The sequence below is a fragment of the Cyanistes caeruleus genome, chromosome 1, assembly GCF_971803275.1.
Source record: "Cyanistes caeruleus chromosome 1, bCyaCae1.hap1.1, whole genome shotgun sequence".
NCBI classification, from domain to species: Eukaryota; Metazoa; Chordata; class Aves; order Passeriformes; family Paridae; genus Cyanistes; species Cyanistes caeruleus.
In genome coordinates this window covers 121,190,348-121,215,054 of record NC_141701.1, presented here as the reverse complement: position 1 = coordinate 121,215,054, position 24,707 = coordinate 121,190,348, and the positions used below count along the sequence as shown (strand labels likewise).

Genomic DNA, 24,707 nt, shown 5'->3' with positions numbered 1-24,707 from the left:
GTGGCCATGTGTCAAGCACATCTTGCAAAATGCCACCACCTTCCACAGCTAAGGTGTGACAAAAGCTTTAGACTCTACAGGCTATATCCTGCTCTCACCAAAAAATATCTATTAACATCAGCAGGGGCGGAATTAAACTTTTAAATGGAGGCAGAGTGAGTGACAGAATGGCCAGAGCAAAAGGACAGGTTTGGGGGGAGATTTCATGATTAAAATAAATAAATCCTGGGGGAAAAAAAGGAGCCTGCAAAAAAATACAAGGTCAAAGTGACCTTACAATGTGGTTTCAACGAAGAAGGCAGAGATAGTCACTTTACAGCTGCCACTTTTCCACAAAGTCCTTAGAGCAGATAGCTTGCCTCTGGTCCAGGAGAGGCAGCTGAGCATAGACAAAAGGCAATCTCCACAGTGGCATGCTCTAGGTGGTCTCCAGAGCATGTCTGCAGGAACAGATGCCAACAAATGCTACCAGCATTTATTCCAGTGGGGTCCTGACACAGGTCTCATCGACTCCAGAGCATCCTGCCATGGGAATCAAGCTGACTTTAGCATAAAATCCAGATCTTACTACAGAATTTGCTCCAATGTAGTTTCTATTCAAAACAAAGCAAAGTTTGACATGCAGAAATGTCACTTCTGCAGAAATGTCAACAGGTATCTTCTGTGTTATTGGCCCAAATCTTCGCTTCAGTGAAGCAGAACATTCTTCCTGAACTTATTCAGGAGGACAGGAAGAAAAAGAAAGAGAAAAAATGTATCCCTGAAACACTGAATCCTTTTTACATGACTCTGACCTCTAGACAGACTACCAAATCTCTGACAACTTCCAAAGAGGAAGTTGTGGTACACAACCATCAGTTTCTACCTTATCAAAAAGTTTTCCAGTTATCTTGGGTAGACTATGAGCCAAAATATGTCCTTGGTTGGTTTAAATTCCCACAGAAAATCTGGTAAAACCGTGAACTACTTCAAAGGTCTGCACCACTGAAAGGTGAAAGACTAAATTACTACTCCTGAAATTCAGAAACTGCTTAAAATTTCTGACCTAAGTTTGCATGGTACTTATTCAAAGCATTATCAACTTTTCTTTTTGTATCTTCTTGAATTTAGGTAACAAATTCCCTAACTTAACAGAGAGACCCAGGTACCTTTGTTATTCAGAGTTCCCAGAAAAAGGGTAGAAACAACTGTACAGAAGTAGATGGCAGGATACATCCACTGTATTATCAGCATTACTGGGAATTTATTGATGTCATAAATCAGGAAAATGGAGAAAAGAATGTCATCAAATTTATTTATCACATGAAGAGAGGGACAATTTAATGTTAAAAAACAAAAACAGATGCTTTGAACTAATAAACTGGTAATTTCTACTTCTCCAAGGGAAAATATGATAAAATTAATTCTGTGTAAGCCTTTGAACAGTCTAGAAACATAAGCAAGTTAGTGGTTCAAAATCTGGGGGGAAATATAGAAGCAGGGGACAGTGGCAACCTGTAGATTGCAGCTCTCAGGGAGTTTGTCTACCTCTTTGTGTGGATAAATGGAGCAAGGAGCCATGCTTTCATTCTTGGTACCACCTGAACTGTGTGGTCCTGCTGACCATGAGAAACAACTCTCCCATTCCTTCCCTGCTCCTGGATGTTAACCCCCCTTCACCACTCACCCCATTCTGTGTGCTTGTGTGCCTTCATGAAGCCACACAGGATCTAGATTAAAATACTTCAAACAAAAAAAAACAAAAACAAAAACAAACAAACAAACAAAAAAAACAAAAATAAACCCACAAAAAACCCAAACAAAAAAACCCAAAAAAACAGAGGACATTTAATTTGACCCAGTCCAGTTTCTGGGTTGGGTAAGTCACAAGGCTTTGGGGAATTAAGGAGGATGGCTGTGTTTCACCAGGAGCAGCAGAGTAGCTCCCGCCAGCACAGGTCATCCCTGACACCACATCTCATTCTCACCCCATATCTATGTCCCTGTAATGAGAGGGGAACCAATCTGTTTGAAAAATAACCCCATAAGGAAGGTGCATTCATTGTATTTTTCAGCTTCATTTTCCCCTGTGTTGCCTCACAAAGCAGCACAACATGGGCCAGCCCAGGGCTAAGGACAAGTGTTTGGGGCAGCATCGCCCCTTAAGTGATGCCCAAGGACACAGAGGGACTGCAAATGTCTGGCCTCACCTCACCTCAGCGATGCTCAGGATTTTAAAATAAGTTCCCCTGGCTGTCAACATTCCAACCCACTTCCAGCTTCCTTGGGATCCTTCAACCACGTCTCAAGGATCCCAAAGCAATTCCTCAACATTCATTAACCACTGCAGGTTTTATGGCACCCTTCAAGGTCCCACATGTTTAAGACCTCATTTTATACCTGGGTAAACAAAGGTGCAGAAAAGTGGTGAGATTTGAAGAAGATTATTTATTAAATAACCAACAGAGTCAAAAATAAAAATTCAAAGTTGTGGCTCCCAGGTTTTAGTCTGCTAAATACCATGTGCCCTTTTTACCCCTTTCAGCACAGGACCTAAGTTATTGTCCCACACAAGAATGAGTCACCGTTCCACTCTAAAGAAAAATGTGTATGTGGAACTTCCACCTATACAAAGTAGTATAATGTTACAGAATAAATCAAAGAGGAGAAAATTAGTCTTTCTTCTCTTTTAAACACTAGGATGAGCATCTGGAGGAAAGAAAGTATTGTGGGAACATGTAACTTGACTTAAAGGAAAATAGTGAGGTTTCTATTCAATGTGTTCCTACACCATGCTCACAACGTACCATGGGAGCACAACTATGACTCAAGTGCTTTTTTTATAAGAAGGATCACATAATTTCACCACTCTTTTGCACTCCTGGCATGAGGATATTCTCCTCCAACACTTTGGCCATGTTAAACAGACTCAACAAAAGGAATGGCAAGTCCTCTTAAAAATACATAGTAAATAAAAATAATTATATTAGTATTTTCAAAGTGCTGCAAAAGACTGAAACAAGCATGCAGATGATTCCAGTCTTACATCTGAACAGGAGGATCCTTATCTCTGTTCCATACTGGGGAAAAAATAAAAAAAATAAAAAAAAAAAGCCTAGGACCTGCAGAAGCCTTTTCTTCTCAGAAGATAAAGAGATTGACTTACGAAGAACAGGTGATCACCTGGGGCTATGCATTCATTCCAGCAGATGAAAAATCAAGTGTCTGGAATAGGACATTCTCTCCAAAACATGACAGAACTAGATTCCAATCCCTGTTTCCCCTGATTCAGACCAGAAACTTGAACTTCAAGTTACCTCCACAGCAAACATGTACCTAACTCTTAATTACTTATTCTTACTCAACAAGGAGGTTGCTACTGACAATCTCATTGATAGATTCATTTTTTTCTTAGCTTGTAATTGAAGACTAAATCAAAATTGCAAACTGTCATCTTACCCTGGTACAGCTCTCTCTGCTAGTGCTGGCAGGCCCAAGAGGTATAAAGAGAAACAGCAAACTCCTGTGCTGACATGCCAAGTCCATTCTGTTTAAATGACTTCAGAGATCTGTACCACCTCACAGCTATTCAAGCCATGAAAGTTTTTGCCAAACTCTGTTGTAGTTGTTACGACCACTTGATCCACAGATCTGCAAGAGATGCAGAGCAACTGCCAAGAGTCAAAAGCAGTAAACTTGCCCCCAAGCTACCCAGTAGATCTGTCCCAAACAGAGCAGATACAACAAAAGTGATGATGTTTTTAGAAAACAATGCACAAATTTCAGTCACTGACTGTATTCAGACATCATTTGATGTCAATGTTTTAAAGGATATTTTTCCATCAGAGCCCTGATTACTGGCCATCAGTCCAACAGTACATCAGCACAATGCCACAGCTTTGTCAAGATAACAAAAACTGCAGCTCTGGGCACGTCCTGACATTCATTCTTGTCTCCTCGTAGGAGTCCAGCTGGGCACCCTAAAAATACCCCTGGTGTGTCATGGCTGGAATTTCCTTGAGAAATTCCTTGGTCATGAGTAATCTATACAACCCAAGGCTCTAAATCATTAATCTTCTGTTTTAAGCATTTTAACAGCTTCAGCTCAACCACTAACCTGCTTCAATGAGCAAATCATCTGTCTTCCTAATGAGACCCCCGATTACAAAAGTTAGTGCCCAGCAAATTAACAGAACTCTTCTTCAGTATCTGCTGTGTTTCTGAAAACATACCTTTCATCTTGAATTAAGTCACAGAATCAATACACTCAAGCTGTATGTATTTATATTCTTTTAAACAGTACATAATTCTAACTAATATGTAGATTAATCTGTAAATGGATTACAGGGTAGATTTAGGAAATGTTCCCTTTCCTACTGACACAGCAAAGTAATGGAAGAGCCTCCTTTTAACATTACTGTCAGTTTGTGAATGTCTTGTTCAGTTGATCTGACTATGAAAATGATACTGTAATCCAAAGAATATTCTCTCCATTTGCTGAAGTAAAAAGCCCTTTTACAATTTTACTTAAACTATGATAGTATAAACAGACACGATTTTCTTAATGAGTACAACATTTCATTGAAATAATAACTGGAAATACTGTACAACACATTTTCACATCTATTATAAAGGCATTATTTGAGTTGTAGTTGACTAAAAGGAATTTCAAAAACTATGGTTTAGTGTAAATATGTCTTGAATGCATCCCAAATGTAAGCTGGAGGGGAAAAAAAGCTATGATAAATGACTTCAAATGGCTTTACATACACAGCTTGCTTTCTATATTATAATTAATGCTAATAATAAGCAAGCCTCTCCAAAAAGAAGGCTTGCTCTATAGCTAAATATTTCAATACATATTTTTCATCTATTTTCTGTCAAAGCAATTTTTTAAAGGAAATGAAATATTTAAATTGTATTAAAATACAAATATCCAGTTTCACATCTCCTTAGGCTTATGAGTACAATTTGCATGTAATGATAAAATTAGAACTGCAGGCTTGCATAGTTTTTTTACACTACCCCACATTTGATATTAAAATAATTTCAGTGTATTTTAGACAATAATTTAATTTTATTTATTTATCAATACATTGTAGGAATGTGAAAGTAGAGAGAAGAAGCTTATCTGCCTTTTTAGAAGCTTATTTAATTCTATTTACTTTCTACTCATTAGCAAAGCTGAAGTTTTAGGAAACCAAATAAGTACAGGAGGTTCAGTGCCTTCATTAAGCACCACAGTCTAACACATTAGGAAGTGGGAGTGGGGGAAAAAAAAAAAATCACTGTTAGTTTTTGTTTTTCTCTGCAAGTCTGTGAGCACCAGTATGGTTAGAGCACTTTGCAAATGCTTTATTTACCTGAGAAGAGGTTGGCTCTGTGTGCTAACAAGAAACACCAGTTCTGGTATACCAATCTAACCTGGTCACTGTCAGCTTCCAGTGTCAAAATCAATTAAGCAGCTCACATATAACAGAAACTGAGCACAGAACTTTTTAAATTATGACAGTGTTGCAAAGCCCTTTTTTCATTCAGACCATAAGTGTGAAACGACAGCATACCAGAAAACTAAAAAAAAAAAAAAAAAAAAAAAAAAAAAAGTATGGACTTTCTGATTTTGTACAAAACATCTTACAGATATAGATATATATATATATATCCCAATTTTACATCCTCCAGAACACAGCCAGACTAAAGGAATCCCTTCTCCCACCCACAAGTTCCAAACCAAGCTTTCCTCCAGTGAGCCAGCCAGCTGTCACATATATTCTCTCTTCCAGACCATCTGCTTTTTCTGAGAAAAAATAATTATATTTCATCTCCTGAACTAGCAACCCAAACCAATCCATGTTTCATCTGTTCCTTGTGGACCCCAAAGCTCCAACATCACACCTCAAAGAACACCTTTAGGTACTTTATCTGCCAAAAAACCTCTTGTGCATCTATCTTCTTTAAGTGAGTCATTAACTTCTGTCCTCAAACCCAGATGAAGATGGTGACTATTTATTTGAATGACAGGAGAGTTTACCAGCCCTTCTAGTCAACCAGTCTAGCTCCCTATCATACACCACGCCTCATTCACTGTACAGGAAAGGGTTATTGGGGTCCCAAATCAGTACCAAATTCTTCAATTAGGCTGAGAACCCTTTCTTCTCCACGGGAAAGCAAAAGGATCATCAAAGCTCAATTGTTATACATTTATATTTGCTGTTAATGCTGGAAACCCATGTGAGGCTGTACTAATCTGGGAAGACCTGATTTAGAAACACAGTGGGTATAACACCAGAGGAGCCACAACTCCATTTCCCATCACATGCCTGGGACACAGTACATATAGAGAGGAATTATGTGTATGCATAATTCTAGCCCCATGTTCAAGTTGGGCTTTTGGTTTTTTTTTTATTATTCCTAGAGGAGAACAAACTAGAGAAGAACTCTGCTTCAGGCAAAATTTCCCATTTGCCATCTTGGAAAGAGCAGCTTAACTTCCAGGCAGGTTATAAAGCCCCCAGCTTTTAACAGTGACACTGGCCCAGGCTGGCAGAAGCACATATCTCTGCAAGCCAGCAGCATCTCTGCTCCAAGCTGGGCTGCCAGGAGGCCAGCCTGGATAGCAGGCTCACCAAGGGCAGGGAGAACAGCCTGGCAGGGTGCTCAGGCTTCTCATTTATGGACTGCATGCCATTCCTTTGAGGAAGACACATCATCCAAGAAAGCCCAGTTTGAGCTCCCCAGGAGGGAAAGCCAGTGAAAGCTTTAGTGCAGGGGTACTTGCTGAGAAATTAGAGTCCTGTGGAAAATGCGCAGAGCATCTCCATTTTACTCCTGCACTGAGTGCCCATCAGCCTGAGTTACAAAGAAAGCAGCACAAAATAAGCTATGCTTTTAAAAATTAAAAATAAAGATGGGCATGTTACACATAATAAGGATACCACACCCTGAACATGCTGTTCCTCTAACATTTACAGTGAGCCCAAGGGACTGAATAGTAAGCCAATGCCAATGAATCTGCCATCACTTTTGTAGCAGCAGGATGAGATGGGAAGGTCTGAAATCCTGGATGCAAGCAGTTTTCACTACAATTTACTCAGTACAATTCAGAAATTGCTTTTCTCCTTGGAGGAAAGGAGGGGATATCTGCCTGGAGCAGTGAACCCTGCCCAGCCAGTCAAATCCTGCACCTGCACGTGCACCGGATCAGCTCCCACATCACACGGGAGGAAGGGAGGGAGAGGAAGGGATGGAAGCTCACAGCTTCCTGAACACATGCAACCCACTGCCCTGCCATGGCAGTGTGTGCATTTTCTCCAGTGAAAGTTGGTTACCTGAATCAGATAAACCGAGAAGCTATGACAAACCTTGCCCGTGTTCAGGATGCCTTCTTGATGACTGCTCCCAATGAAGTCAGTGGTCTAGCCGGGGACTTACCAGACACACCCACAATGAGGACTGTAGGTCTCTCATATCTGGGCATGGGCTGCCTGGACCCACCCCACAACAACCAGCAAAGTGCAGAACAGGGGGAAGCAGCACACCGTGATTTGCTATTGCCAGCACTAGCTGTAAGACATTCCCCACCCAGAAATAAAGGGCACATGAGGAATGACCTGGGCTTCTGCAATCTCTCAGGCGACATTTCTCTTTGCTGTCACGTCTAAAGCATGTCCTAAAGGTCTAAAGGCATATCCTTGTCTGAGGGCAGTAATTGCTGTGTTGTTCTGCTCAGGATGGGTGTAAGTAAATTGCTTGAGCTCCTGCTAAACTGAAGTCACTCATCTCCTAAATAGCAGCAATTGCTAAGTACCATACTTTTCAAAAGGAGAAGAACAGCTCAGTGCTGCTTTCCTTTCCATTTTTGGAACTGTAGTGTAATCTGTGCGGCTACAGAGCTGCAGCTGACTCCACAGCACCCTTTGCAATGACCAGAGTAGCAGCAAAAATACCCACTGAATTTTTTGCGTATCAGTCCCAACATTTTCCTCTCTATGCCCACATATCTGTAATCTTGTTTCTGAAACCTGAAACACAATAGAAATCTTCCCTGGTTTAAAATTTTCTTTGCTTGAGCACCTAAACTTTTAATTGTGTTTTGTGGATACAATTCAAAGATATATAGAAATTCTCCCAGATGTCCATTGCCAGCAGGTCAGCTGAGAAGCAATTTAATCTTGGGGAATTAGGCTGGCTAATTGCCCTCCTCCCTTCTTTACACCTCCTGAAACAATTACACATCTTACTACACCAGACCAGACCCTCTACACTCCAAACAGAACAGCATGAAGCTCTGAAAAAAAACACCTCATCCTTCTCTTTTCCTTTGTACAGCCTTATTTCAGTAGGAATGAAGTTGCAGATGAGCTGAAAAGTATTTCTTTTCTAAAGCACATGTCTTTTTTCTACCATCCAGTGAGCAGAAAATGGAATAAATTGCATATACAAAATGGCAAGAGACATGAGGACTAGGTGGGATTTTCGTTGTTTCTTGCAGTTATTATCATCTGCACCTTTAGATGAATATGCAATCAGAATAGAAACCTTTACTAGGAGAAAAAATTAGGAGACATTGTCCTATAAGCAGAGCAGTCAAGTTTCAGTGCATTTTCAATCTAGTTATTAACATCTGAATAAGTGCTTTCAGAAGCATTAAACAGAGTGCTGCTTTCTTCAATGTAACTTTTGATTGAAAACACAATTTAAAAGAAAAAACCCACACACTGCTGAATTCCCTATCCAGGCCATTCTTTTTAATTCATGCTGAAAAGTTTCAGCCAATACTTGCATCCAAATATACCCAGAGAGAAATAATTTAAAGATAATTTAGTGTAAGTACTTGAAGTACTCATATGCTTTATACATTATTTAAGTACACCGTAAAACCCAACAATTTGGTAAAAAGCATCCTGAAATCATCTGCTATATCCTATGTGTATAAGATATTAATAACAGCATCTGACAGTTAATGACAACATAATAATTTAAGTGTGTTGACAATTATTGACCTGAACGCACTTTAGAGAAATGTAAATGCCAGAGGAGAGCAGCTACAGCTCCATGACTAATGTGTGCCCTGGATTCTGACCATCAGCTTTGCTATTTCAGTTTTGTGACCTAAATCACCCTCCCCTACCCAAAAGAAACAAAAAAAAAACCAAAATAAGAAATGTGTCTTACTTGTTCTGCTTTCTCCAGTGCTTTTCTATCCGCCTGCAAAAACTGGCAGTTCTCTCTGGCCAGCTTTTGGACCAGCTCAATCCGTCCGATGTCATCTCTTCCCTGAAGCTTGCATAAAACTCCTGCCTTAAGGGTGGGAGAAAGAGCAAACAGATACTTAAATCCACAATCCCAGGACATGACACCAGCACAAATTTCAACCTTAAAAGAAACGCATCTGTTTTCTCATATTTGCGGTACTTCGGTGCCACTTGCTGAGCACAAACAAGTCACCGCTTCCCGGGAAACAACTGGAGAGGAACAGAGGCACATCTGAATGTCCAAATGCATCTACTCTGGAGGAAAGAAGGCAGGGCTAACTAAATCAACCGCTCCTCTGAGTGCAACTATCAGATATGCTGTGTTTTATTTGTTCCTGTCAGCCTGTTTCCTGTTACATAAGAGAACAAGAGCAAGAGGTTAAAAACTCATGGGAAAGTTAACCAGGAACAGCCCTGGAAAAAGAATGAAGTGCAACACAAGGCACTCCTAAAAATAACAGGCTACAACTCCCTCTGCTCCCGCTCCAACCATTTTTCACATATGCAAGACTGAAGAGTTAAAAGACAGTTGTGCGACATTTATTTATTCCATAAATAACAAATCTGTATCTCTTGTTTTGTTTAGGGAAGGAAATGATACTTGCTTTAAAAGCTATGTTAGAACTATTTTTTTGGCTAAATCTGACAGTTATTCAAGCTATGCTGATAGTGTTTTGTCAAAATATTCAGCACTGGTTGTTTTCTAAAAATGCCAGATAGATACATATAAAAAGATGGATTTATGCTTGCACACAGGCACATAGAGACTCATTGCAAAGTTAGCTGATATGGGCTAAACTGCTCCTTGCAAAGCCAGCAGCTGGTATCACTGTCCATGATTTGGGTATGGATATAGCCTCTGCGTGACCGAGACCTGGGGCGACGATACCGTGCAACTTTTATTAGCCCAGATGTTTCCTGATGGGAACAGCAGATGCTCTGGGAGGGCCCATCATGTGGCATAGCTATGAAATGGCCATATCACCTCAAAGGCAATCTGCAAATAAACATTTTCCCCCCATTTCCTTCATGGTTTTCTTTCTACTGCTCATCGTGAGTTTAAATTAATCACTACCTACTCCAGAATTCTAAACATATCTTGTGTGTCAGGCCCTAAAACTAGGGATACCCTGACTTGCTAACCCTACAGGGTCCAATCCTTTGGTCTTGAGCAATTCTGTCCATGACAGATGTCCATGACAGAGTGAGAGTGCCCACTCAAATCATCCTACATTCTGCTAGTTTCTCCAATGAAAAGAGAACTGGGGGTTAAGATTTCTTCATCTGAAGGAGAAAGCAAATCTACTTTATGAATAAGTTCTTGAATGTTGATGGAAAAAAAATAGGCTCCATGATCAAGTCCAGAGTCATCCTTACCCATCTCATTGAAAGAAATTTGTACATGCCTACATTCTTCCAGGTGGGATGAAGACATCTCCTGACAAGTCTGCATCAAACACTTCTGCTCTGATGAAGTAAAGGATTTCAGATACAGCCCATGCCTTCAGTGTCCTGTGCTCCTCCTGAGCCCAGCCTCCTGAGGAACCCAGCTTCCCCATATAAGGAGACTGCTCACTGGGCAGAAAGGTCAGAAACCCACCAAGAGAATTATATTGCCTAATCTCAAATTCCTTGCATAGTCTGTGAGTCTAGTGCCTTATCTTCTAAATCAGACATTGGTTTATAAACCAGTTCTGACACTCTTATCCCCTGCAGATCAGCAGTATGACTGATTTTATCAAATGTGGAAGAATATAGTGAGCTAGTTGTCCAGACTTCTTTAATCAATGGAGAAAATAGGGTATTTAGGAAGAGGATTTTTTTTTGTTGTTTTGTTTTGTTTTGTTTTTACTCTACAATAGACATTTAAAAATGGTCAGATCAATTGTTTCCTAATGTTCTCCTTCTTCTCCAGTAATTTACCCAGGGAACCTAAGGCTTGGGAGGCCTGATGTCTGTGCTTCCAACACTTTGAGTGCTGGGGGACATCAACTAAATCAAGCCTGCTTATTTCATGGTTGCAGGATGCTTCTAGCAAGAATATTACATCCGTGTAATGTAGGCTAAGGACAACTTCAAAGTGTTATCACCTACTAGGACTTAAGTATGATAAAGATTTGGAGTCTCTCTGGGTCTGGGATCTTTGTACTGTGGAAGCACTTTTTGCACCTTCCTGTAGTACTGTCCTGGTTTAGGAATGGCACTCCCCAGTTTGGTGCTCACATTGAGATGAAATTAGGTGCCACTTGTTCCCTTCCCCTTCTCCTCCCCCTCCTCCTTCAGGTAGCTAGAGAGGAGAATTGGAGGCACAAAATATAAAGATCAGAGGTTAAGATGAGAACAATTTACCAAAAACAGAAATGCGATAAGAAAGCAAACAGTAACAGCAACAATAATAATGACATATAGGGTACAAATAAGGAATGATTCACATGGAAACCCCTCCACAACAGACAGTAACCAACCAATCCCTCCTCCAGAATATCCCAGCTTGGAAGAGAATCCCTTCCCCTGCCCCATCAGTGATGTGAGGTGATACAGATTAACCTCTGGTCCTGGCTATTGCAAAAACTAACCCTGTCCTGGCTGGAACCAGGACTTGTGTCCAGAGAAAGTAGTCCATGACCTACAGGTGGAAGAGATGGTTATGAGTCCCTGCTGAACAAATATTGATCTTCAGAGTGTGAAGCAAAACCCAGTGGTTAAAACCATTATGTTATGTTAAGAAGAGAAAGGAGGGCTTCAGTTTTGGGGCAAGAGTTGTCTTCAGTATGTTTAAGTGGGAGAAACATCCAAGAGAAAGGCAAGGTTTTGAACGTTGGGTCTTGCTCTCTTTCACCACTTGCCCTCCACCTGTGTTCACACAGAGCATGTGCTGCCTTCCACATGGATGAGCACCCCAGAGGAGCAACTCTAAACACAAGCCCATTAGCCCTTGCACAAACATGGTCTGTATTCAAAACAGCAATCTTATTGCAGAATCACATTGTCCTGTTTCAACCACCAAGTAGAAATACTGTTTTTTAACATGTCCCCTCCTCCTGTCACTGTTCTTTAATTTAAAGGGTTGCAGAGAACATGAAAAAAAAAATAATTATTTAATTTGGTTTCCAGAGGATAAGGAATTTATGGGAGGGCTAAGATATTATTATCTTATCTTATTAATTATAAGATATAATTGCATATGTTTGGCTCTGGGAGTAAAGAATGCACCTGAAGCACAAAAGGCTAAACATGATTTTTCATAATTATGAAAAAAGCTATGAATCCTTTACTTCTAATTCTGGCTTCCTCACTTATGATGACTTTACACCACAAATCTTTCTGTTAAATACTTGTAAGAAAACATCCAGGTCAATTAAATTATTTATTGATGACAGCTTCTAAAATCCGGTTAGGAGAGTACTGACAGTCTCCAATTACTGGTCATTTTCACTTCTCAATACAAATTTAATTTTCAGGCAATGTTTTGGAAGCTGTTAAACAACAGGATAAAGGCAAGTCACAACTGCAAAGAACAATTTTGATTTTCATTTTGTGCAGGCACACATCCTCCAAAACTCTTGTTGATGCTTGGACTTCTAATTCATGTAGACCAAAACAGATACACTTACTAACGCACATGAATGTGAAAATCAAAAAGTTGCATAGTTTAATTTGCTTTACCTTAATGAATGATAAAAGAATGTACCTTATAGTAAAACTTTACTACCATTCATGGCTCAAAATTGCTATAACTGTGTTTATGTAATACTTGAAATGAAATTTTAAGAAGTTTAATGGAAATGAAAGCAAATTACTCACTACACAGGGAGGAAAAAGGAAGATGCTGACAACATACTTTCTGTTTCAGCATATCCATAGGAAAATATGCCCTCTGCAGAGGTCATACATGAGCATCATAGCAATGACACAGAGGTGAATTAACACATCCTTAGGAAGACAAGATGGGATCTTTTATTTACATAATTTATGTTATTTACAGCATGATTGCTTCTGCAAATCCCCTTGCCAATCTTTTTTCACACTTTTACCAGTTTTGTCAACTAACTCAAGTGTAAATCAAGCCACTCGCCCACAGAGCAGTGTTTAGAGCAGGCACAACACCCTTCAATTCTATTAACAGGTTTGTGGTGGCTTGGTTTTCTTTCACTGTATCTCTCTTTCTGTAGCTGGTAAAAAAAACCATAATTATTACTGGCTTCACCTTTAATTAACCTGAGAACTTAAAACTATGTGCCAGAGCCTCAAAAGACAGGATCCCTTGCTTTGCTCCAGTCATATGCATGGTCCCACTAAAGTGAAAAAACACATTCACTCCTTTAAAACAAATTGTATCTGGCTTTCACTGGATGTCATTTTTATGGTCCTAAAAAACTGGAGCAACCACTGCTTTGATACCACTCCTGCTTTTGTTAACTGCTCATTTAATAATTGTATAATTTTAAATGTGTTTCATATTCTTTCAAATCTTAGAAGCTGGTTTACAGCCAATTAAAATCTGGGTGAATCAATACCCCAATAATAAATTTTTATGGGCTTTTATAATTATTCCAAGTAATTTTATTAGCTGGCTACTTAGGAGCTTTCTTCATACATTGGCTACATCATAAATGGAAACAAACATTTTCAAAGAACTGTAATAACTACAGCAACTAAGTAGAACTTAGAATAGATTAAATCCTTCCTCTCCATCCTCCCCCCCAAAAAATCCAACAAAAAAACAGAGAGCCAAATTTTTTTGTGCAGTGAGGTCAGTGTTTCCCTCTGGGTCCTTTCTACATCTCTGTAATTCACTCTTGGTTACATGGCTTGTACCCTTCCAGCTAGGCTTGTTCACAGACATCAGCATAAATCCTGTCTTCCTTGCACACAACTTTTCAGTTTGGCAAGATGCTAGGGAAATAAATCAGAGGCAGGAACTGCAAGTTGCATATAGGGGAAGGAGAAAAGGTGGCAACTGGTGGGGAATATAACATTTTCAAAAGAAATAGAAGGAGAAAAAACCAGTCAAGACTGGGAAAGATTAATTTTAAATTAAAAGCAATAATCAGTACCAGTACAATGAGCAACACAGTTACACTTGCACAGCTTGAACGCATGAATGGAATGATTGAAGGGATTGCAGATTAATCAAAAAAGATTCACAGAATTAAAAAGGGTAAGCAATCCCACAATAGAACACCCTAAAAGGCAGTTTAGTTGCTTCTGAGCAATATCCAGAAGTGTGCTTTGGTTGTAAATGAGGGCAGTTAAGGAAAGAAAGAAGAAGGTTGCTGCTTGCACTTGAGTGACTAATAAGTATCCCTATTTCATTGCATGTCTACTTACAGTGATTAAAATTCAATCAAAATGTCATATGCCCTTGCCTCCTAAAACACATCTCATTTTCCTTTCACATCTGGTATATGCTATGTGTATTATCTAAGAAGAGCAGAAAGATAGCTGAAGAATGCTGTCCAATTGCAACATCATGGGATTAATTCCCAGAGTAATCATCAATCTTATTCTAGTCACATAAGATGAGATCTAGCAGACTTTCTCCCTCCTACATGCTCCCTGCACAGAACATAGAGGAAAATCCATTTCCCAGAGCTATTGAAAACAGTTCTTCAACTTGTAGATCTGAAAACATTCCCAAGATTCCATTAATCTTACACATGTACCTGTGCATCAGAGGTATCCTTGAGCTCTTCTAGTCCTCTTATTTCTTGACTGCTGTTTTCTTCATTTTGATGAATTGCTAAAATAAGAAAGAGGAATATGTTGGAAGCAGGCAGGCTTAAATCACAAAAAAAACAGAAAAACAGCATGGCCCACAAAGAGGATAAGCATTCAAGGAATGTTTAAACTTTAGCATTCTAGTTAACTCCTGGAGTGGTTTTGAACACACAGATCCTATAAGGCACACATTATTGGGTTTGGAAAAATGTTAAATAAAGTATACTTTATTTTTCCCCAGGCAGTAAGATCCAGTACTAAATAGTTATAGTCATGCTACTGTTAGTCCTGATAAAACAATGACATTTAAGGAAACTCCACTTTTCCATACATTGTAACGAGATATCATGACTCATAAGCAATAAAAAAATAAGGTCTCCCTCTTCTTCCATTATATTGCAGAAGGTCAGGTCAGACTAAACAAAATAAGCATATTTATCCTCACCTCAGACTTGGAAAAGTCCCTTTGCTTCATAAGCAAAGTGATTCCAATCTCAACAAACATCACCATGGAAGTCATCTCCAGAAATAAATGGCAGCAGGAGATGTTTTATGAAAAGTTCTGTGCTGCTGGCACAATAGAAGAAACCAGCAACGCCACCCAATGAACATGAATTAAATCACTTAAAACTAGCAAGTTTTGCTAAACTTTAAAGTTTTGTATCAAACTTGCAGTCCCCTGAAGGGTCAAAACCAGAGATAGAAGTTTATCCAGCTAAAGAAACAGGGAACTTCTTATGGAAGCCCACTTCAGACTTCTGTATTGAAGCAAATGGCTTCATCTACAGGCAGTTTTACTATCTATACCCCAAGTGACCCTTTCAGCCAGCACAGCCACCTTCTGTATTTTGGTGAGACATTGAGCCCTCAGACGTTCTGAAATGTCACACATGGCAGGTTGGGAGAGTCAGACCCAACAAAACACATGCAGAGTGACCTTACCTTATACTGTACATATCAACTTAGAAGAACCACACTCAAACATCTTTGATTATGAGTACATATTGAGTGATTTCCTGGTTTAGCCACAGCCTTTGTGACACTAGAAGTGTCCTTGAAGCAACAGAGCTGTCACATCTATTTCCTGAAAAACACCTCATGGCTTTGATGGATGGGTGGGAGGGCTGAGCTGGTGTGCCTCCTCCTGCCCATCTGCTCTCTCCTTCACCCCTGTGTACCTGAGCTGCTCATCAGGCTGCACCTGAACAGCCACAGCCCACAGCACAGTGTATTCAGACAAGGATCACCAGTCCTTGAAACCCTGCCTGCAAGCTGAGGCAGCCCAGAATTTGATTGATGAGCAAAGGGAGCAGGAGAAGGGCTGGCAGGCAGCAGTACAACCTTCCCCAGGCATCCTCACCTGTGCCATCCTCAGCCTGAACCTTCAGACATAACCAGGTTACCATGGCCAAGCTCACACACCTAACGTGAGCCATGAAGTCCAGCTTGGTGTGTCTGCATGGGTGCTCTGGGTCTGCTGCAGACAAAAAAAGCAGCCTAACATTTAGGCAGCATCTAGCAACTTTAAAGAAAAGTAATTTGGGACTGTCCTTGACCTCTAAAATAAATTGTATGGATTTATTTTTTTCTTACAGCAGGATTGCTGCTGATATTTCTATGCCATATAGGATATAATTTTGTTTCTTCCCCCACAGTTATGCTATCCAAAAAAAAAAAAAAAAGTAATAAAAATGTAATTATAAAAGGGGAAATAAGTCATTCTGTCAATACAGTTTATTCTATTACGGGATCTTTTTAAATCCATTATCAAAGGAGAACAGAGTTCTGATATAAATCTTCACCATAGGGTTTGCAGGCATCACTTTACCAGCAAACCTCTGAAATTCAAGGTGAATACTGAAAACAAGGGGTCAGACTATTTCTGCAGCAGACAGCATGTATAATGGGCGTTAGATCCCAGCATATTTAAAGCTAGGCAAAACCAAAATCCTCTTGGGATGTTGTGGCATATCTCTGCCCCAGCCCAGAAAAGGAGCAGCACAAGGACCCCAGAGAGGGATGGCCTGAGCAGCCACGTGTGACCCCTGCTCTAGTTCAGGGCAGGGTTTCTAAAGGCAGCCTACTTTATCCAGCCAGGCTGGGGGCTCTGTGCAGGACCTTCCTGTGTAACCAGCCTTCCTTCCCAAGAGCTGCCTCATCCTCTTGCACAGTCCTGCACACCCATGGCCCTGCTCTACCCACTGCCACTGTGGGACACACACAGCGTGCAGGACATCGACCTGCTGAGCACTACAGTACAGCCCTCCTGGGACGGGAGTGCTGCAATGCCGGAAGGCATTAACCAACCCCAAAAATCGGTTGTTTGTGCAATTCCTCAAATTGTTAGGTCTGCGTTTAGCAGAACATTTCCCCAGTTCTCCTTTCAATTTTCTGATTTCTTCTAAAATCAATTTGCTGTAGGCATTCATGAGCAAAATATCCCCCCCCCAGACTCTGGCTATTAATCATGGCATTTAAAGGAGTGGCACCTCACTAGTAACAAGACCACGAGTCCAGATTTAAGTGATTTACATTGATCCAGCCAGCTTTTCCACAGTCCTGAGCAGATGGGCGCTCACAAACAGCTGTGCCGGGGGAAAAGGTCAGTGCCTGCCAACTGGCCCTTGTCACAGGCCTCCATTACAAGTGTCCCCTTCCCTGCCCAGTGCCAGGGCAAACACCCCAGAGCACCTTCAGCCCAAGGGAGCAGGCAGACATGCAGGAGCAGCACCTCTTGCTGACCTGGCTGGGCAGGCAGGTTAGAGGGTGGATGGTGTCTGGGCAGGCAGACACTGACAGGCAGCAAGTACCCACAACTGAGGGCAGCAAGATCTCTTCCCTGGCACAGAGGGATAGAGGAGGAGAGTGCATGTCCATAACCCCCAGTGAATACAGATATCCTTGAGTGTTGAATGATTTTAACACGAGCAATTTCAAAGATGATGAGAAAATTGTCTCAGTTTAAGTGTACTCCAAGTGAACGGCTTAAAAAAAAAAAGGTTTTTATCAGCAATTTCACAACTCAGCTCTAAAAAAACCTGAATAAATTCATCATACAGACCCAGCTCTACTTGGCTTCAGTGTTGTTTAGACTGTGTAAGGAATGTAGAAATGAAGCAGTAAATATTTTCTTAAAGGAAAAAAAAACCCACAGACCTCACACTGACGTTCTTGCAGCTCTCTTGGGAGAGCAGGAGCATTTGACCTCTTTTTCATGAAATTTCCATCACAAACTTGTTTTGTCCTCCCTGCCCCTTATCCAAACCCATAAGAACCAGCCACAACTGAACCACTTAACTACACCCAGGAAGCAACACTCAAGGAATCACACTATCTCATTTTTTTTCCCATCACAAGAACACAGTCCCTCGAAGGCTGAAGTGGCCACACAGACAAGCAACAACCCCTAATTATATTTTCTTTGCTTCTGTAGGAAAAGGTTACTATGTGTTTTGCCTATAAAACAGAGAAAACCCACATATTTCTTAAAATACTCTGGTATATTTAGAAATTCATGTTACTGGGGGCCATCACATACTTGTAAAAAATTGATTGCAGTATTTTTAGACACAGTATGCCTCCTAACCCCATAACAACTCAGACGCTCCTTGAATTGGCCTAGGCACTGCTCTCATGGGTTATTGTGCATGCAATATAAGTTCTGTCACAAAATATAAAAACTCAAGGATAACTTTCTACTTACTGCTAGCTAGCCATTTAGTTTTTGATTAAAAAATTTGACATTGCAAATTCAACCATAGGAAAAGCAAGCGGAAGCTTAGGGTGGGATGGGAAAGCATTTCCCAGGCAAATGCTGATTCTGGAATTGTACATACAAAAAAAGTTGTGAACTTTGGATCTGAGCCAAACGTTTCCTCCTCCACCACCATAAATCCAGTTTTGCTCCCTGATACAAATATCCCAGTATGTTTTACAAAGCAGAAATTACAGGGAAAGGCAAAGGTAGTTTACCCTGATCTACATGTATCTATTTAATGTTATGCTTAAGTGCAGGCTTGAGACCTGAGACAGGAGAAGAACAATAACAAATGTAGTGAGCAATTCACTTTTCTACCTGCAGCATTACTCCTGAGGAAAGGTCACCATGAATGAAACAAAAAGATGTCAAATGAGCATTAGTTTGCTAATGTGCAGTTCAAATATGTCCATTTGCAAATTAGTCTAGGGAATTTAGGATTTTGATGTTTTATGGTCAAGGATCACAAGGGCCATCATCTGATCTGAGTTCCTCCTTTTGCTCCCACAGAGCAGAGCTGAGACACTGAGATTTTAGATTCTTCTGTAAACTTATGCTAGCACAGAGAACTCTTGTGAGGGAGAGGTTTTTCCTTTAGTAATTCCATTTCAGATCTTTAAATCAGCAGGAAAAAAAGTAATGAAGAAATACAAAATGAAAATAAATAATTTTGTACCTGCTACTACAGTGGAATCAGCCATCACAAGGGGGTGTGAAAGGAAAGGGAAGGTAACCATTGCTCACACTGGAACCAACCAACCATGCTCCCCCTTGATTTTACAGCTCTGACACAGAGTTTAGTGCAGATCCAAGGTGTTGGAAGGGATTTGTCTTTCCAGCAGCAAGGAGCACAACACACATGCTAAGGGCCAGCCTTAGCTGGACAGCTGGCATCCAGTGAGGGTAACGACACCAGCAGCACTATAGACCTTCTCCTGCCCATGGAAGAGTCTGCCAAGGTTACCCCCAGAGCACAACCTCCATGACACACTCTTCTTTGTGCCACAGACTCGAGGGTAAATTAATTACATTAGTTACATTTGATGAGTAAGATTTTTTTAAAAAACACATAGTATTACAGGCACGTTACTTCGTTTTAATGCTCAGTCTTGTTCAATATAGCAGAATCATTTGCCCAGCTGAATGTGGGAAGGACAGTTAAAAAAATCCACACGTAAAGCAACTCCTGGAACCCACAGCGTTGTAATCTTCCCAGAGGCTTTGCTTTATTGTGCTTTCTTCCTTTCCTATAAATGAAATTTCTTCTTTCTACCCCTTCTGGCTGCAAAGATAACCTTCTCAACACAAACCAAGGCACTAGCGTCATTCTGCTGCTGCAGCCAGCCAGACTGGAACAATAACACCAGGAGAGGTGTGAACTTCCTCCCTTTGGCTTAATAGGGTGTTAACTGTGAAAGCTAATTATTTAAATGCTTAAGAAAGGACTGTCATCACAATTAACCATTTTGCTGCTGAACGACAGGCAAGAACATCTGCCCATCTGTAAGGAGCTCGCTCTGGGTCCTTGAGCTTGCTGTGAAATCCATCTCTGGGGCCAGGGCCGCCTGACTTTTGGGGACAAGAGCCCACAAACCACCTTGAGCACACATGCTTCTGCACTGCCCATGGCTGCTCCTGAGACCAAAGTGGCTTAGCTCGCTGCAAAGCAGCCCTCAGGCACAGCCCCCAGCTGCACACACACTGCCAGCCTCACCTGGGGCTGCACAAGCTGCATGGGGACTTCACTCGTAGCTCTGCTTGCCATACAAAGTACTCAAAGATGCTCCTTCATTTCAAATGCGGACATTAATCTATTATTTAGCGTTGTTCTTTAACCTGCTAACATCCTAGAACATCAAACTAGTCTGCCCTTTGTATTATCTCAGTCTTTTCAGTACTCTGTGATCACAATTCATATGTGAATCTCTTTTATCTAGCCCATAAATAAAAGGCACCTCCTTGCCTTCTACAGATAGGAGACACATTCCCACAGTCCCACCTTGGAAGAGTTAAAGAGACTATTTCTGAACACAAGGACTTCGTTTCTTTGACAAGCCAGCGGACTTTCACTGCCTCATCCCTGCTGGAAGGTTATAGCCTGTTGTGGGAGCTTTTTTGTCCCTGTCAAACCAACAAGACCTCAGGAATGTGCAAGAATATTCCCCGGGGGAAGGCTCCAGGATTGCCAGCAGCCTGCACCAGTTGATTTATTGTCAGCTGCTGAGAAGCTCACAACTTCAAGCACCCTTCTTATGTTCCAAATTTTAAGAGGAATATTTGTTTCTCTTTTGGATATTTTGGCTGGGTTTTTTTTTTGGGGGGGGGGTTTGGGGTTTTTTTTTTGGTTTTTTTTTTTTTCCAATGGAAGTTTCTGGCATGAGGCTTTTAAGAAAAAACACAAACACCCATTTTATTTTTTTTTAATCACATAACTAAGCTAATTTCATTATTTTGGAAAACTTTACTGTTACTTTGAACAATGGAACTTGTGCTATCCGTTGTTGCTCTCTGTGGAGGGTATGCAGCGAGCTCTAGAGAGGTTGGTTACTATAGCAGCTCTGAGCTGTTTGACAGTGTTATAATGTTTGCTGATGCTTATTAATTTATCAGAGTGGAAAAAAATGAATAGCTCATACTGACACCACTGGGGAAACTAAAAGCCAGATCCTCTAGGCTATGCAGAGCACTAGTGCTGAGCAATGGAAAAGAAGATGAGCAGCCAGAAAATGCTTTGCAAACCTCAGATTTGGGGACCATTTTAGACCAGACCACATCCTCATGCATGTTCCTGCATTTTCCAAGTTCTGTTTCCAAACGAAAGGGGGAAACTAACAGGTGCTGAGTATCTCTGAAATCCCCAAGAGCTGCTTGTAAGAGAGCAATAATCCCAGGAACAAAACCTTCCAGCTGAGAACTGGTTCCTTATTTACCGTGAAAGAGTAATTTTTTCTCAGAAATTACTGAAAAGAGAAAGCTTTTTAAGCTCAGCCTTAACATGTTTCCTTTTATTAGCAATACAAAAATTGCCTTTGAGCTTTCTTACTCCTTCCCACTATTTCTCCATATATACATGAAAATTATCATACAGATTTCCCTTCACTGAGTACATTACATATCTCTGAAACAGTTGGCAGACCCCTGGGGGGGTGTTGCCCAGACAGCTGTGCAATCAGCTGAGTAAATCAGCTAATTAAAGAAACAAAGAAAATGCAAAAATTATTAGAGAGAGGCTCCCACTTACAGCATCGTTCAGCACCTCTGTATGCAAAAAGCACAGCAAGCACAAGATGGGGTAAAGGTATTTGTAAATTGGTGAATGAACTCCTGCACAAGTGACAATAATGTCATTTTCTCCCAAACCCTAATCTGAGATGCTATGATATTTGTGCTTTGTAGCTTAAATCAATTTAACATAAATTACTCCATCATTTTATTTTGCAATTACAAAAGTGTGAAATGTAATGTTGGTCTCATAACTGACTTCTGTACGTAAAAAATGGTCATTAACTTCTGCTTGACCTTAGGTGTAGAACTAATATTGAATTTGCACAGAGGGTACTCATTATTCTGATTAGTTTCCATGCAGAAAAAGAAGTTCCCAAGGGCCCTAGTGCTACAAGCCATTTCTCAAATCTCAGATAGGAAACGGGACTCCAGAAAATGATGCAAGAGCATTTCCTCTCTTTGCAGAGTTTATCAAAAGGAACAGATAACAGCGAGGGAAGGTATCTACAATCTGAACAAAGCAAAGCCATTGTGGTAAGAAAGGAGGCTGGGAGATGTAGATTTGCTCTTGCTGATCACCATGATGGCGCCATTCTTCCCACTGCTTCTAAGTGACCACAGGAAGGACAAACTTTAGTTTAAATGAGGCTCAGGTCTGCCTACATTGTATAGTCATCATAAATTAAAAAATGGGTGTGCCAAGTAAACCCATCAGTATTTCCCAGCTCAGTCAGATAATGGTAATTTCACATTATTGTACAACTGATTTTGTAAGGAACTTCTGTTTATTTTATTTATAAGAACGAAAACATCTGGCTTTGAAGGTACATATATCATGCAAGGTAGTGGTGCACTAAAACAACAAGATTTGAAAAACACCCCTGGGCTAAATGAGACAGGCATTTTTTAATAGATAAACAACTACTATTCATTCATGTGGCCAGAGGAGATTTGGATTTCAATGCCTGGCCCTTTATGATGCATGCATAGATAAAGCCACATTTTATACTCACTTTCTGAACATATGAAGTCATATTTTTTATCAAGGAGAAAAAAATGTGAAAAATTATTTGAAAATGCCATAGGACTACTACAGGAATGGACAAAAGCAAGGGGTTTTGTGCCAATCGCAGCTCAAGGGGAACCATTTGATGAGTAAATGCCGAAAGTTTTACATTTTATCCAGTAATCGTAGAGATTTGTTCTCATGTGCATGACGTGTAAAATGAATTAAAAAATCACGTGGTAGTGAATGCACCTGTAACAGTGTTGTCTGAAACAAGACGAAGGAAGGATGGAGAAGAAAGAGCCCATTACATGATCAGAGAATGGTTGCTGAGATCAGACAAGAAGGTATGGACTGTTGCTGAGCAGGCTGGTGCAAAGTGAAACCCTGCTCTCTATTCCATGGAAACATCCCCCAGGCACGGCCAGGAAAGGAGCAGGAAACAAAGAGGGCTCTGAATAAATATATTCAGTGAACTCATTGTAAATGCCTCTCCCAAAGCCCCAGTAAACAAAACATTCACCTGGGGGTTGTTTTTTGCACAACTGCTGTCTTTCTGACCTTACTGTGCTGTCTCTTTTTGCATATGTGCAAAATCTTTCCTCTACACAGCTACTCTGCAATGCTGATTTCTTCTATGTGAGCACCTTGGATCACACAGAAGGAATTATGCTCAAAGTTCTACAACAACTGCAAAAACAAAACCGTAAAATGCCAAAATACCTCTCACCACAATTCCCAGCAGAGAGCTCTTTTCCTTCTTTTTCCAAGTGTGAGTCCATTCTGCTTTATATCGGCTGCTGAATACACAACAGCTGGTAAGTGTTACTGTGTAGTCCTTTCACTGATGTTGTCCAGGGCATTTCCTACCCCCACCATCATCCAGGGTGGGCACAAATGAGCATCATTTCCCAGGGCTAGAAGGGGTCTGATCCTGCCCTTTTGAAATGCTGTCATTTTCTGTGTGTGCTTGATCTCAGGAATCATGGAAGAATCCCATGTGATCCAACATATCATTGTAACCCCCATTGGTCCCTAGGGGTTGGGACTCCCTTCAATAGGGCATGAAATAATTAAAAAATATTGCTTAAAGAAGCAAACACCATTAGAATCGAAGAGTCATAAATTATGCTGAGCTGGAAGGGACCCATCAGGATCATCCCAGAGCAGTATACACCAATAATCACACCGTGTGCCTGAGAGAATTGCCCCAAAGCCTCTTGAACTCAGAAAGAGCTGGAGCTGTGACCACTTCCATGGGGAGCTGTTCCAGTGCCCAAGCACCATCTGAGTGAAGAGCTTTTTCCTGACAGCCAAAGTAAACCTCCCCTGACTCAGCTTCATGCCATTTCCTTGAGTCCTGTCATTGATATCGAGAGTGAAGAGAGCAGTGCTGCCCCTCTGCTTCCCCTCATGAGGGACCACCATGAAGCCCCTCTCAGCCTCCTCTTCTCTAGGCTGAACAAATCAAGATCACCTTTACTTCAAGGCCTGAAATCACAGACCTTAAAGAAAGACCCTAAAGCACAGTGTAACTTTTAAAATATTGCTATGTTTTCAGGTGAAGCTTTTATTTTGAATCACATTTCAGTGGGCAGGGAAAAAGTAAAGATACAGTCACCATGACCTAACAGAAGCACTACAGTCCTGCACCTTCACTTCAAGTTGTCATTTCTCCAGGGTGAATCCTGTAACATTTGCAGAAGAATTTGCAGAAGAACTCTCATTCCACACAGTTTACTAATTCCAGCCCTTGCTTTAAACA

The 24,707-nt window shown here is 40.7% G+C and overlaps 1 protein-coding gene across 2 annotated transcripts in view; it reads right to left on the bottom strand.

Moving 5' to 3' along the window:
- RAPGEF5 (Rap guanine nucleotide exchange factor 5) overlaps positions 1-24,707 on the bottom strand; it is a 156,419-nt gene that overhangs the window by 80,708 nt on the left and 51,004 nt on the right. For both annotated transcript variants that reach the window (XM_086854251.1, XM_086854259.1), the window contains 2 exons: positions 14,900-14,976; positions 9,154-9,279 (listed from right to left, as the gene is read on the bottom strand). In XM_086854251.1, the coding sequence (XP_086710377.1) occupies positions 9,154-9,279; positions 14,900-14,976 (203 nt within the window). The remainder of the gene's footprint in view (positions 1-9,153; positions 9,280-14,899; positions 14,977-24,707) is intronic.